Source organism: Neolamprologus brichardi, chromosome 20, assembly GCF_056152115.1.
Source record: "Neolamprologus brichardi isolate AB-2024 chromosome 20, ASM5615211v1, whole genome shotgun sequence".
NCBI lineage: Eukaryota > Metazoa > Chordata > Actinopteri > Cichliformes > Cichlidae > Neolamprologus > Neolamprologus brichardi.
In genome coordinates, this window is record NC_142123.1 from 18,886,881 (window position 1) to 18,902,006 (window position 15,126).

General features: G+C 42.4%; 1 protein-coding gene across 1 annotated transcript; it reads left to right on the forward strand.

Annotated features, from left to right (window-relative positions):
• Nucleotides 1-14,653, forward strand: LOC102799364 (solute carrier family 2, facilitated glucose transporter member 1-like). Its single transcript, XM_006804280.3, has 10 exons — nt 1-115; nt 2,527-2,619; nt 5,542-5,702; nt 5,827-6,067; nt 7,216-7,378; nt 7,732-7,919; nt 8,256-8,360; nt 12,726-12,827; nt 13,221-13,424; nt 13,936-14,653. The coding sequence occupies exons 1-10, from the start codon at nt 98-100 to the stop codon at nt 14,140-14,142; spliced, it is 1,482 nt and encodes a 493-aa protein (XP_006804343.1). The 5' UTR covers nt 1-97; the 3' UTR covers nt 14,143-14,653.
• Nucleotides 14,654-15,126: the final 473 nt, after the last annotated feature.

Below are 15,126 nucleotides of genomic sequence, written 5' to 3' on the forward strand. Positions count from 1 at the left end.
AAGTCTAGCAGGCAACATCATGAGCACTATTTTATTGTAGATAGTAAATTACCTGACTGATTACTGACAATCCGGATTTTGGATTTTGTGGGCTGCCATGGAGTGCAGTGGCAAGGTAACTGCTGCTTGATTCATATAGGATGAAGATTTTGTTTGTTGAAAAAATAAATAGGTCAGGAATACAATTAAAAAGCTCCAGTGTTTAATCCATTATGTGGCAGCACGTTTTCACAGCAGACATCATGTCATAGTGAGTGAAACAATAACTTCAGATACAAAAATTAGGATGTTTTAATGGTGTGTTTGACCTAAATTCAGCAGCACAGTCAGGACTTCTACTCCTTTTCTTACAGCTGTAAGCAGTGCTTCCATTTTCTTATTACAATGTGAGATAGTAGCAACAGAAGATAATTTTAGTCTTTGTCTTACAAATGTTTTGCATAAACACTGTTTTACAACAAGTGATTCAAAATTTATGTAAAATAATAAAGTTTGATCAGTCTTAAACTATCAGTAAAGAAGTAAAATTGATGCATTAATATGTGGATTAGTAGTTTTTTAAGATGGTCTGCGTTTAAGTATTTAAGCACTTTTATACAGCATGCCATATGCAATTTTGTGTAAAGTTGTGTTACACATCATAGGACCTGTGTACATTCGTACTGTATATGCTGATGTAATTGACTGTACAGCAGAAGCAGCACTCCTGACATGACAGGGATTAGACTTTAATTTTATTACAGGCTTAGCTATAATAATAGTTAGTTTAGAAGCTATAGCACTGCAAATGAAAGAGCAAGCACACAAATACATATAAACTATATAAAATAAACTTTATTATAATTACTATTATTATTAATTTCTTTCCTTCACCCTGTCACATACACAATGATACAATGCTTTCATCTACACTGATAACACTTTGAAAACAAGTCAAGAAACAGAGGATGTCATATTGTTAAATGGAAGGTAAAAGTATCAGCCTACAGATGGATGAGATCAGAGAAAAACAAATCAAAGTGAAAAGAACAGGGCACCAGTGGTGGACTTGCCAGTTCAGGTATTCTGTGTCAAATGCCAGCTGGGCTGCATGGTACCAGGCAGTGGGCACAGGGTCCATTATAGGATGTCGAGCCCACAGGCCACCCACATGAAGTCACTAGTTGGTGGGAGACATTACTGGCCTTCTGGTGGTCATTTTGTAGGACTATGGCAGCACTCACCCAGTTCCTGCTTGCAAAAAGAGGCAGATACCAGTACTGCTGATGGGTTTTTACCTTCTATGAACATGTCCAGCTCCCCTGTATGCTCTTGAGTCTGTTCAGGGAGACACAGCAAACCTTGTTTGCCTTGTTTGTGCCATCCTGGAGGAGGTGAACTGCCTGTTCAACCTCTGTAGGGTCCAGGTATTGCCTCATGCTACCAGTGGTTGCACTGACCCTAGGCAAATGTAAAACTAATCAAAAATAGTCAGAAAATATGAAGAGGGACAGATGTATTCATATTTTGGGAGTTGTCTCAGTGCTGCCCCTCTAGTGCACCTGTTGTTAATTTCATTAACACCAAAGTAGCTGAACCTGATTAACAACCCCCTCTGCTACTTAACTAACCAGATCAATAGATACATTTACACATGCCAATCGATGCATCAGGGATTAATCCATCAACGATAAACAACCTGCATCCATCCATTCAAAGTTTACACAATATTTCAATTAGAACTACAGTGCAATTCTTAAGCATTTCTTCTTATAGTGCAAAATAACCTCTTTGTTCACCTAAAAAGTCTTGAAGCCATGTCTGAGTATGTCAGCATCTAACTGCAATACTGCAGTCCTCCATGAAACACTTCTGTCACTCTGATGTGCTCTCTGGGGTTTGATCAGCTCACTAAGTTTGTCCATTTTGCTAAATATACACCTCACATTCCTGATTATGCTTGCTGAAACAGCTCGATTGAATTCTCATTGTTTGCTATGAAGTTTCTGCAGGATTACGATCCTCATTCTGGGTACCACAACAGTCAGAGCAATCAGCTGTTGCTGATTTCTGTTTCCAAGAGAGTAAGGGAAAACGAGTAGCAGCCTGGTAAAACCTGACTTAACCAGTCAAGGTAGTGCAGGTTTTCTTCTAAATGGAAGATTGATGCTTTGATCCCTGGCTCCTGGGCAAGATACTGTACACCATGTTTCCACAATCCATCCATCAGTGAGTGTGTGAATCTTAGACAAAGCAAAGGCATATATTGAAATTGCTGTGCTGATGCATGAACGAGGTTTGCAGCTAGAGAAATAAAGTGCTACATAACTACAAAATATCAAAAGAAAATGTAACTTTTGCATGAATCAAAATGATCGAGAGAAATGAATGTTATCAAGTGATAAAGTTATTAGAATAAAAAATAGAACTCCAAATTTGATCTTTTTACCCATACACAGTTTTAGGAGGGTTGTAACGTGATTAAAAAGGGATTGTTCCTCTTCCAGCAGTAATTATCAATCTTCTCTTTCTGTCTTATAACAATAGGTGACGCCCCAGCTGATGATCACAGTAGGGACAGCTGTGATTGGCTCGCTTCAGTTTGGCTACAATACTGGCGTCATCAATGCTCCTCAAAATGTGAGAGTTTCATTGTCTGAATGAAGAATGTAAAGGAGGAAAAAATATACATATTTGAAAATGTGTCAGAACAAATGGAATTAGAATAGCGATACAGTAGTTAGTTTCACTGATGAAGATCAAGTCTCTTTTTTTCAGTTAAGGTTTTGAAGCTGAATCTATGTGGTATATTTACTGTTTTCACATGTATTAATTTATGTGGCTTAAACAGGCCCATCTCAAACAAACGTGTCAGTGTTAAATGTTGTTAACACATAGTGAAAAGTTCAGATGACTTAAAAGAGCATTTTTATGAAATCACAATGCCAGTAGCACTCCACACGATGACTTCAACAGGGTTAGCAGTTGTCCTCTGAGACCCACCACCCTGCAAGCAGATAGCCAGTGGTCACTCCAGCCTCTGCAACTCAGCTGCCTTTAAGCTGTGGCATATAATAGGCCCTGGCCTGCACAGAGAGACAAAATAACACAGCAGTGTTTGTAGTGTGGGCTTTAAGTAGACCAGTGTATCAGTGCAATCAATTACACCTGCCTAGTAGTCCAACCACATTACAGCCATTGGCTCACCAGAAATGTGACACACACACACACTCCCAACCCAGTGCAACTTTACACAATAATATGGAGATGAAGTAATACAGGCACATTAGTTTACCATGTTACACTCTGGGTCCCTCCTGAATGACTGAACTTCTCACCTTATCTCTAACGCTGATTGCAGAAAACTCATTTTTACTGTGTGTATCTGCAATCCGATTCTATCGGTCATTACCCAGAGCTTGATGCCATCAGTCAGGGGAAGGGACATAGAGTGACCGGTAAATTGACAGCTTTACTCAGCGCTCTTCATCTCAACAGACCAGTAAAGCACTCAAATCTGCAGTGGTGTGGAATCTCATTACCTCCCCCCTTACATGTGACCAAGAACCAGAAATACTTAAGCTTCTCCACTTGAGCCAACAACTTCCCGACCCTGAGTGGGCATTCTACCCTTTTCCTGCTGAGAACCATGGAGTCACATTTGGAGGTGGTGATTCTCTTTCCCACTGCTTCAAGCCACCACCTGGTTAAGGCAAGAGAACCATGTCATCTACAAAAAGCAGCCACAAGATCCTGTAGAAGGCTTCTACTTTGGTAGAAGCCTTCGGCCACTTGGCTCCACCTACAAATTCTACCCATAAAAATTCTGAACAAAGTGGTGACAAAGACTCACTGTAAACAAGTCAGACTGAATTCAATCCCAGTCATATAGCGCCAAAACACAATAGTTGCCCCAAGGTGCTTCATATTGTAAGGTGAAGACCCTACAATAATACAGAGAAAACGGCAATGGTCAGTAAACCCACTTTGAGCAAGCACTTGGCAACAGTGGGAAGGAAAAACGCTCTTTAACAGGAAGAATTCTACAACTGTGCAAGAGAGGCAGATAATAAATATAACTAAGGATTAAATGAAGAAGAAGAAGTATTCCTTCCATACCACTGATTTTACTGTACCACTGATCCTCGGTTGAAGTCAGCGGTGCCCCACTCACACTATACAGTGTGAGTAGAGCACCCCTCCTGAGTTACCTGACATTTAGCCAGAACTGCTTTAACCTCCTAGAACCCTGCGTCCACATATTTGGACATCACATTTTGGGTTATTTATATAAAATATAATACTCAATTTTGCCTGATATCCACTTGCGAGGACATTATACTGCCACTGTTCTATCGAAATTTTAAACGAATATCCTCATTTGTGGCTCTCATTTTTCTTAGAAACAAAAATCAGGTAAAAAAAAAATCTGGTAATTCTTTGTTTTTACATTCATCGGGCCCCAATATGCCCAAATATCAAAGAGAAATTACAAATGCATGCTGTGGAAGAGTTTGGGTCTTAGGAGGTTAAGGCTGAAGAAAAATCATCTTTAAATTGTCACTGGGTCCCAGTGTTTGTGAGTTTCTTTGTATTTTGTTATTCATTTGTGTTCTTCATTTTAGCTTATCTAGCTAAATTCTGTCACACCTAGGTTACAGTTCATGGTTTATCAGGTTCCCCTTGTGGCTCACCCCTGTGTTTTAGTCTCCCTTATTGGTTAGTGTATCTAATCTGTCATGTCATGTCTGCTTCTTTTTATGGTTCCTGTTTTACTTTGAAGGGGTCTTGGGGTCCATGTTCATTGTTTTAGTTTCCCTTCCACTGTGGCATCATTAGGTTCATTCTTGTCAGCTGTTTTCCCATGTGCCTCCATTTCCCCTAATAACCTTATGTGTGTGTTTAAGTCCTCTGTGTTCCTTTGTTCTGTGTCTGTGTTCTGCATTACCTCCATCATGTCACAGTTCTCATAGTCATTATCTTGTTTCAGTCATAGTAAAAGTCATGGTTTTCCCAGTGTGTGTTTAGATTTTCCCTCATTTTGTTTGTTGTGTTTTATGTTTGTGAGTTTCAACCCCAAAATAAAGGCTCGCTTTTTGTTCAAGTTTAGTTTTGGCTCCTCGTCTGCGTCTGCTCCTAGTCCTCCTCACACACTCCACACGGTCTGCTTTCGCAGGCCGTGACATAAATGTAGCTACATACATGCGTATGAGGTATCATGTTCACCAAATTAGAATGGTATCAGAAGGATAATGACTGACTGTATTACTCTTACATATGACCTGTTGATGAAAGTTCTGGAGAGAAAGTTAAAGACCACCCAAGTCATGAAGTCTGAAAGAGTTGGAAATATTAGACTCTAGAAATTAAATGACAACGCAGTGTATCCAATACTTGTCTTTGTATTTCACCCTGAGCGTAAAGTATTAAATCACTAAGGGTCACTAAGCAAAAGTTGGGATTAAAGTGCTGTTGTGTACATAAGAGCTACTTCACTTTACTTTAATCTGTCTTTATGTGTCTTACAATAAGACTGTTACTGCGTACTGTTTTATGTTTTAGATCATTGAGAGCTTCTACAATGAGACATGGAGCAGCAGGTTTTCAGAGCCCATCCCTCAGACCACTCTAACAGCTCTGTGGTCTCTCTCTGTGGCCATCTTCTCTGTGGGAGGGATGTTTGGCTCCTTTTCTGTCGGTCTCTTTGTTAACCGCTTTGGCAGGTATGACTTTCTCCGTTGCTAACAAGATCTATATACATCCATATTTTTTTTAATTACATTTAAAAATTAAATTTTTTTAAAGTTTTCTTATTAAAGAGCATTTATGGTAAATTATTTTTTAAAGGAGGAACTCCATGCTCATGGCCAATGTGCTTGCATTCATTTCTGCAATATTTATGGGATTCTCCAAATTGGCTGCTTCCTTTGAGATGCTCATTATTGGACGTTTAATTGTGGGTCTCTATTCTGGCCTGTCCACTGGTTTTGTGCCCATGTACATTGAGGAAATCTCACCCACATCTCTCCGGGGAGCATTAGGAACGCTGCATCAGCTTGGTGTAGTGATTGGCATTCTCATGGCACAGGTGAGAGCCTTACATTTTTAACCACAAATACTCCCACCATTTACCAGTTTGAGTAACAGTTGATTAATAAGTAATTAATTAATATGATTGCGTATAATCACTTTCATAAGTTCCTAGATAATGACATATTTTTTGTGATTTTTGCCTCTGTACACTCTGCACACCACCACAGGAGAGTCCAGTGTTACAGGGCTATACTCTGCTCACATTCAGCCAAATGCTGTAAAAATATTCATTATCCACGTGCATTGTTTCACAGTGTAGACCGCAAAAGCCACCCAAGTGTTATTCAAGGCAAAGAAACTGTATTCGCTATGACCAAGAGAGTCACCTGATTTCAATCCAATAGATTGTGCTTTTCAGTTAATGAAGACAAAATGAAGGCACAGATGCCAACAAACAAGGCAGCTGCAGTGAAGGCCTGGCAACGCATTGACAATACTACAGTTTCTACAGTATAAGACACAACTATACTGTAGATGATTTTAGTAACTTCCAGGTAAACAGTAAAACAGCACCACCAAGGCTGGAGATGGGACAATACTGGAAGAGCATATGGGAGAAGGACGTAACACATAGCAGCAATGCTCAGTGGCTAGTGGATCTAAGAGCGAACCACAACAACCTCCCTGAACAGAGACCAGTGACCATCACAGTGGCAGACATCCAAGAAAGGATCTCCAATATGAAGACTTGGACAGCACCAGGCCCCAACATAGTTCACGCCTACTGGCTGAAGAAGCTGACTGCACTCCACAAGCGTCTGGCAGCACAAATGAACCAGCTGCTAGTGGATGAGAGACACCCAGAATGGCTAACCGAAGGCCGGACAGTCCTGATCCTCAAATACCCCCAGAAGAAACTGGTCCCATCCAATCCAGGAACAACACTGGAGATCTCTATCCAGAAGAGCGCAGACCCAGAAACAGCTAAGATACTGTGCAGGACCCTCAAGCTCCCCGGCCTCTCGTAGAGGACCCGAGTTTGAAGGATAGACCGCCCACAGGGGCAAGAGGGGAATTAAATTTTTAAAAAATATATAAATGCTGACACTTCAAGCATTTGATGTCGTTACTAATTTACTGTTGTGCATATTCCAAGTCTGAAAGGGGCTTTCAAATAAGGAGTGTATTGTATACATTGTTTAGATTTTTGGGCTTGAATCCATCATGGGGAATGCATCCCTATGGCCCCTCCTACTGGGTTTTACTCTGCTACCATCTGTGCTGCAATGTGTCCTGTTGCCTCTCTGTCCTGAGAGCCCCCGATACCTCCTCATCAACCTCAACGAGGAGAACAAAGCCCGCGGCGGTAAGATGAACACACTGTCATGAGAGATGAAGAAAAAATCAAATGCAATCAGACAGGAACATTTGGGGATTATAGATTACAGTACAAAGAGGCAGGCATGTTCTCAAATGTCCTGACTCCCAATGTCTAAAACTAAAAATTGCTGTTCATTAGAATAAACACAGAAGAATACACACATAGACACATTCACATTCAGACACTCAAATACACAATAGAGACTCATTGTAAACAACACCTATATCTGAAGTTACACAAATAAATCTTCTTTTATCCACACAATTTCTGCCATAACCATCTAATATACTGCTAGACAGTTGTAACATAATAACATAGAGATAACTTCTGTCTTCCAGTCCTAATTAAACTACGGGGTACTGATGAGGTGAGTGAGGAAATGGAGGAGATGAAGGAGGAGAGCCAGCAGATGATGAAGGAAAAGAAGGTGACCATCCCTGAACTTTTCCGCTCCCCCGTGTACCGCCAGCCCATCTTTGTTGCCATCATGCTGCAGCTGTCACAGCAACTGTCTGGTATCAATGCTGTAAGTCAAATAAGCAAAAGAGAACTTGTGCATTCTATTGTAGTGAATGCCATAGAGTATAAAACAAAGGGTATAAGATAGACTATAAAATGTTTTACATCTCTTAAGCTACATAGATTACAAATGACCTAAACATTTAGTAACATGAACTACTGTGCTACTACTGTACTACTACTACTACTACTAAAATGATTAGTCATAACTCATGTTCTTGAAATCATTATTCATTAACAGTGCATTCGAGTTGAAGTGCAAGGTGTAGAGAAGAAATTCATGCACAGAAAGATATAAAGTGCAAGCATCGCACCTGTGTCTTGTGTCTGCCATCTTCTGTAGGTGTTTTACTACTCAACTATGATCTTTGAGCGAGCAGGCGTGTCCCAGCCTGTCTATGCAACTATCGGCACAGGAGTGGTCAACACTGCATTCACAGTTGTTTCTGTAAGTTGCAAAAGAACAAGTTGAAACAAAAAATAAGCTCTATGTATATATACATATATATATCCTATATATATCCTAGGAACAGCTAAAATACTGCACAAGCTCCCAGGCTTCTGGTAGAAGACCCAGGCCTTAAAGATAGACTGCCTACAGGGACGAGAGGGGGATTTTATATTCCAGAATGAGAGAATCTCGGTTGGAGGGTAGGCGGCTAACAGAGGTGTGCAACAGTATCATTAGAGACAGGTCCTGTTTGAATAAGATACATAACTGTACATAACTGAGGATCTATAAACTGCCAAACAAAATACCAGAGAATCTGAGGTCAAAATAATAAATAGCCTGTTCTCCAAAGACCTATCCAGGGCACAGTCCCAGCTGCATGGGAACAATAGTACAAGAGCAGACCCATGAAGAGCTAATACTGAGCAATGTTGGAAAAACACACAGGAGGAAGGAATTCTCGTGGAAGACCTAAACCAATACCAGGTGGATAGCTGGGAAAAATGATTAAGGAAGAGGAAAGATTTTGGTATACCGCGGTGTTCTTTTTAGCCTCCAGAGCTGTAAACTGGCTACATTTATTAAATGTATCATTATACTAAGGAAGGCTGAGTACCTAAACATGTAACACACTGAGCAGGAAAGTGCAGCTAGCTAGTTGGTTATGAACTAAGCTAAGCTGACAAATCCCAGTGAATGAATACTGTGAATTTTAATTAGATTCAGCAGAGAGTGTGCTTTGAATAAGGCACGTGAAGATTAAACTATAATAATAATAATAATACATTTTATTTAAAGGCGCCATCCTCCTGCAAGTCCACCACCCGCAGGAGGCGCCATAGGGGTCGGGTGCATTGTGTGGTGGGCGGCGGCCAGGAGTGGAGGCCCTGGTGGACTGATCCAAGACTGGCATTTGGGACATGGAATGTCACCTCTCTGGTGGGGAAGGAGCCTGAGTTAGTGCGTGAGGTTGAGAGTTCCTGGCTAGATGTAGTCGGGCTCACTTCAGCGCATGACTTGGGCTCTGGAACCAGTCTCCTGGAGAGGGGCTGGACTCTGTCTCAGTCTGGAGTTGCCCCTGGCGAGAGGCAGCGGGCTGGAGTGGGTATTTTAATATCTTCTTGGCTTACTGCCTGTATGTTGGGGTTCCTGGATGAGAGGGTTTGTTCCCTGCACCTTTGGGTTGGGGAACAGGTCCTGACTGTCATCTGCGCTTATGCGCCGAGTGGCAGCTCAGAGTACCCAGCCTTTTTAGAATCCCTGGGTGGAGTGCTGGAAGATGCTCCGCCTGTTGTCCTAATGGGGGACTTCAATGCTCGCGTGGGTAACGACAGCGAGACCTGGAGGGGCGTGATCTGAACCCAAGTGATGTTTTGTTATTGCACTTCTGTGCAAACCACAGTTTGGCCATAACGAACACCATGTTCGAACATAAGAGTATCCAAAGTGCACGTGGCACCAGGACGCTCTAGGCTGCAGGTCGATGATCGATTTTGTAATCATATCACCAGAGCTGCGGCCATATGTTCTCGACACTCGGGTAAAGAGAGGGGCTGAGCTGTCAACTGAATACCACCTGGTGGTGAGTTGGATTAGACGGCGGGGGAGAACACTGGACAGACCCGGTGCACCTAAACGTGTGTGTGCTGGGAACGCCTAGCAGACTGTGCTTACTGTGCTGTGGCGGCAAGGTGGTTGGTGCCTGTCGTGGTAATCCCCGAACCAAATGGTGGACACCAGAGGTGAAGGGAGCCACCAGGCTGAAGAAAGAGTCCTATCTGACTTGGCTAGCCCAATAGGACAAGCGGAATGTGGCTCCGGCAGTGGCTGAAGCAAATACTCAGGTGTGGGAGGAGTTCGAAGAGGCCATGGAAAAAGACTTTCAGACTGCCTCGAAGAGATTCTGGCGAACCGTCAGGCGACTCAGGAGACGAAAGCAGTACTGCGTATAGTGCTGGTGGAGCGCTACTGACTTCGAATGCGAAAATTGTTGGGCGGTGGAAGGAATACTTCGAGGACCTCCTCAATCCCACTGACATGTCTTACGAGGAGGAAGCAGAGTCTGGGGATGAGGGGGATGACCTGCCAATTTTGGGGGGTGAGGTCACTGAAGCAGTTAAACAACTCCTTGGTGGCAGAGCCCCTGGTGTGCATGAGGTCCGCCCTGAGTTCCTGAAGGCTCTGTATGTTGTAGGGCTGTCCTGGCTGACACGCCTCTGCAATGTTGTGTGGAGATTAGGGGCGGTACCCCTGGACTGCAGACCGGGGTGGTGGTCCCCATTTTTAAGAAGGGGGACCAGAGGGTGTGTTACAACTACATGGGGATCACACTCCTCAGCCTCCCTGGGAAAGTCTATGCCAGGGTGTTGGAAAGGAGAGTCTGTCCGTTAGTCGAACCTCGGATACAAGAGGAACAACGTGGTTTTTGTCCTAGTAGCGAAATACTGGCCCAGCTCTTTATCCTCTCGAGGATACTTGAGGGCGCACTGGAGTTTACCCAACCAATCTACATGTGTTATGTGGACTTGGAGAAGGCATTCGACCATGTCTCTTGGGGTGTCCTGTGGGAGGTGCTGCGGAAGTAAGGAGTGTCTGGCCTATTGCTATGGGCCATTCGATCCCTATACAACCATTGCAAGACTTTGGTTTGCATAGCCGGCAATAAATTGGACTCCTTCCCAGGGGGTGGTGGGCTCCGCCAGGGCTGCCCTTTGTTACCGATTCTGTTCATAACTTTTATGGACAGGATTTCTAGGCACAGCCAAGTGGCGGAGGACTTTCACTTAGGTGGCTTGAGAATCTCATCTTTTCACAGATGATGTGGTTCTGTTGGCTTCATCGGGTGATGGTCTCCAGCTCACACTGGAACAGTTCGCAGCCTAGTGTGAAGCAGCACGAATGAGGATCAGCAACTCCAAATCTGAGGCCATGGTTCTCAACTGGGACAAGTTCCTGCCCCAAGTGAAGGAGTTTAATTATCTTGAGGTCTTATTCACAAGTGATGGGAGAAGGGAACTGGAGATCAACAGACGGATTGGTGCTGCGGCTGCAGTGATGCAGACGCTGTACCGGTCTGTTGTGGTGAAGAGAGAGCTGAGTGTAAAAGCGAAGCTCTCAATTTACCGGTTGATCTACGCCCCTACCCTCACCTATGGTCAGGAGCTGTGGGTAGTGACTGAAAGAATGATATTGCGGATACAAGCAGCGGAAATGAGCTTATTCTGAAGGGTGGCTGACTTCTCCCTTAGGGATAGGGTGAGAAGTTCAGCCACCAGAGAGGGGCTCAGAGTAGAGCCGCTGCTCCTCCACATTGAAAGAAGCCAGTTGAGGTGGTTCGGGCATCTGACAAGGATGCCTCCTGGGTGCGGTGTTCCAGGCATGTCTCACCAGGACGGGGCCCGGTGAGACATCGGCTGGCCAGGGAACACCTTAGTGTTCCCCCCGGACAAGCTAGAGGAGGTGGCTGGGGTTGAGGGAGGTCTGGCCTTCTCTACTTAGGCTGCTGCCCCGCGACCCAGCCCCGGATAAGTGGAAGAAGATTAATCGATGGATGGATAGATGGATAATATGAAATAAGATGTTATCTAAAAGTTTCAATAAAATGGGCTACACAGATAAACAACACAAAACACCACTGTGCATTGCAACAGGAACAGGAAGTGACACTGTGTCGCAGAGAGAGCCAACACCAAGTGAAACTACCCAATGAATAAGAGAAAGGAAATCTGATTTTATTAAATGAAATATGGCATCACAGAAGTTCTGGCACCATCTTGTGCTTTTAATGTGTAACATTATAACATATAATGGAGTCATTATATGCTGGAGTCAGTGTCCGATGACCTTGAGTCACTGTGATGCACAGGCATCACATGTCCTATCTGTGGTTTGGCGAATTAAAGTTTGCATGAAACCCAAGTCCTCTTGTGGCTCTCGTGAAACCTCTTGGCATCTTACTAGAATGCTATATGTTCCTCTCAGCAACACAGAATACTGGACTGAACGTAGCATCTCGAGCTGGTGCTGGTTCACCACCACCTGCTCTGCTGCATAGAGGCTAGCTCTACTACCATCTTTGCCAGTGCCTGGACTGGCTGCGTGGGTTGTGGGTACATCATGTTGCACTGAGTTTTATGAGTTTTAAGTTTTATTCCATATATTTTGGGGGATTTTTAAGTACTGTTGAACTTTAACAGTAGATGATTATATATTACTGTTTTTATGATGGTTTCCTTTGGGCATTTTAAATATTCATTTTTTTTAATGGATTACAGTTATGATCCATTGATATTACCCCCACTGTGAATACTGGTATTATGTTTGGTTTATGTTGTCATATTATAACATCTGTATGTCTTGTAGTTGTTTGTGGTGGAGCGTATGGGTAGGAGACCCCTTCACCTCATTGGTCTGATGGGAATGGCCGTTTCAGCAGTTTTTCTAACCGTGGCCATGGCATTGTTGGTAAGTGTTTGTGGTCACCATTACTGAAAGCAGGCCTTTTGAATAAAACGGTAGTTTGCAACAATGTTACTGTAGATCAGGGGTCCCCAATCCCAGTCCACAAGGGCCAGTGTCCCTGCAGGTTTTAGATGTGTCCTTGATCCATCACAGCTGATTTAAATGGCTAAATGACCTCCTCAACATGTCTTGAAGTTCTCCAGAGGCCTGGTAATTAACTAACCATGTGATTCAGGTGTGTTGACCCAGGGTGAGATCTAAAACCTGCAGGGACACCGGCCCTCATGGACTGGGATTGGGGACCCCTGCTGTAGATCAAGAGCAATAAAAATCTGACCATGTAAAAAAAAATAGACCATGAAACTGATGATTTTCTGTGATATGCTTTGCTTTAAGGACCAGCTAAAGTGGATGTCTTACATTAGCATTGTGGCCATCTTCAGTTTTGTAGCCTTTTTTGAAATTGGCCCTGGCCCCATCCCATGGTTTATTGTGGCTGAACTCTTCAGCCAAGGGCCCCGTCCTGCTGCCATTGCAGTTGCTGGTTTCTCCAATTGGTCTGCCAACTTCTTAGTGGGGATGTGCTTCCAGTACATTGAGGTAAGACAGCTTTTATTTAAAATTTTGTTTGTTTGTTTTGGGGCTCCTATTTTCAGTTGTACAACTCATAGAGTGCTTTTGCTCCATGGATTAGATAACAACAGACTCTCAGTTGGCTACAGGTATAATCCGGTGAACATAAAACCTCTGTAAATATGCACTCTAACAACAGAAGATCCAATCAGAATTCATAATTCAGTTTGAATTGGCTGCCCTTAAAAAACAAAGAGCCAATTTTTTTTTTTAAATAAATTTGGTATTCAAGCAATACACTCTCAGCACCGGTCTAGAAAAGTCCTGTTCTGTGAGTGTCTTGCGGACCATTTGTATTTCAATTTCTATAGCTCCAATTCACACACACACAAACACACACACAGAGATACATACATACATACATATATATATATATATATATATATATATATATATATATATATATATATATACATAATGTAATTATTAGCTTGTTGTCTGCAACAACGACAGAATTGAGCCTTTCCCTTTAATCCAGCAACTCTGTGGCCCCTACGTCTTCATCATCTTCACCATCTTGCTGCTCGGCTTCTTCGTCTTCACCTACTTCAAGGTTCCAGAAACTAAGGGCTGCACTTTTGATGAGATTGCAGCGGGCTTCCGCCAGACAGCAGGTCAGGGATCTGACAAGTACTCAGCCCCGGAAGAATTCAACACCCTGAGGGGGGATGACCCTGATCTTTGAAAGTTTGTTCATGTAGGGAACACTGTTGTCCATGTTTTAGATATTTCATCCATTAATGTTAGAGCCAGTAATCCACAGTGTAAGGGCTTTCACACAGAGTTACCATGGGCTTGATCTGTAGCATAGCAAACTGTTGGTCACTGGTAAAAAATGACCTCCCAGTAGGCATTCAAAATGAACCAAGTGTCATTTTGCAACAGAAAAAAGCCGGGTTAAGTATATGGAATCACTATATAGAATCCTCTCCTTATTTATTACAGGAAATAGAGTTTTGAACTTTTTTTTTCTTTTTGCCCACACGTCTCTTTCAGTTTTGGAGTTAATGATATAAAACATTAGATGGACTGTTTCATGTTTGATAGGTGACAGAAAATCTTGGTTGTGTGCTTTTTTTATATACATTTGATTTTGTTTAATAATTAAGACTTTAGTCAAACGTAATATGTTAGAACTACAAATGTGTTTACATGTGTGTCAAACAGAGAAAATGAAACTTAACAAAGTTTAATAATTGATTTTTTCTTTTTGTCTTTCTGAGTTATTAAACTAATACCTATAAAATGGCACTGGATGTGATGTGACATACGTAAGTAAAAAGCATAGACGAAGAATCTTGTTGAAAAGAAGTTAGTCTTCTTAGCCTGTGGTTTATATTGAAAAATGGATTTTAACCTCAACTATAATCTCTGTGAAACCTAACCAATTATTTTGGTGCCTAAATCTAACCACACACATGTTGTTCAGCTCCATGATGACAAAGCTCTAACTATCCCAAACATTAATACTTTAATTAAACATTCAAAAAATAGAAGTGCTAGATCTCCATCACTCATTTTTCAATTCAGTCTTATTCATACAGTGCCAAATCACAGCAACAGTGATCTCAAGCCATTTTGTATACTAAGGTAAAGACCCTATATTAATACAGCCAGATGGCCACCTCTGTGCAAGCACCTTTGCAATAGTGGAAAGAAAATCTTCCTT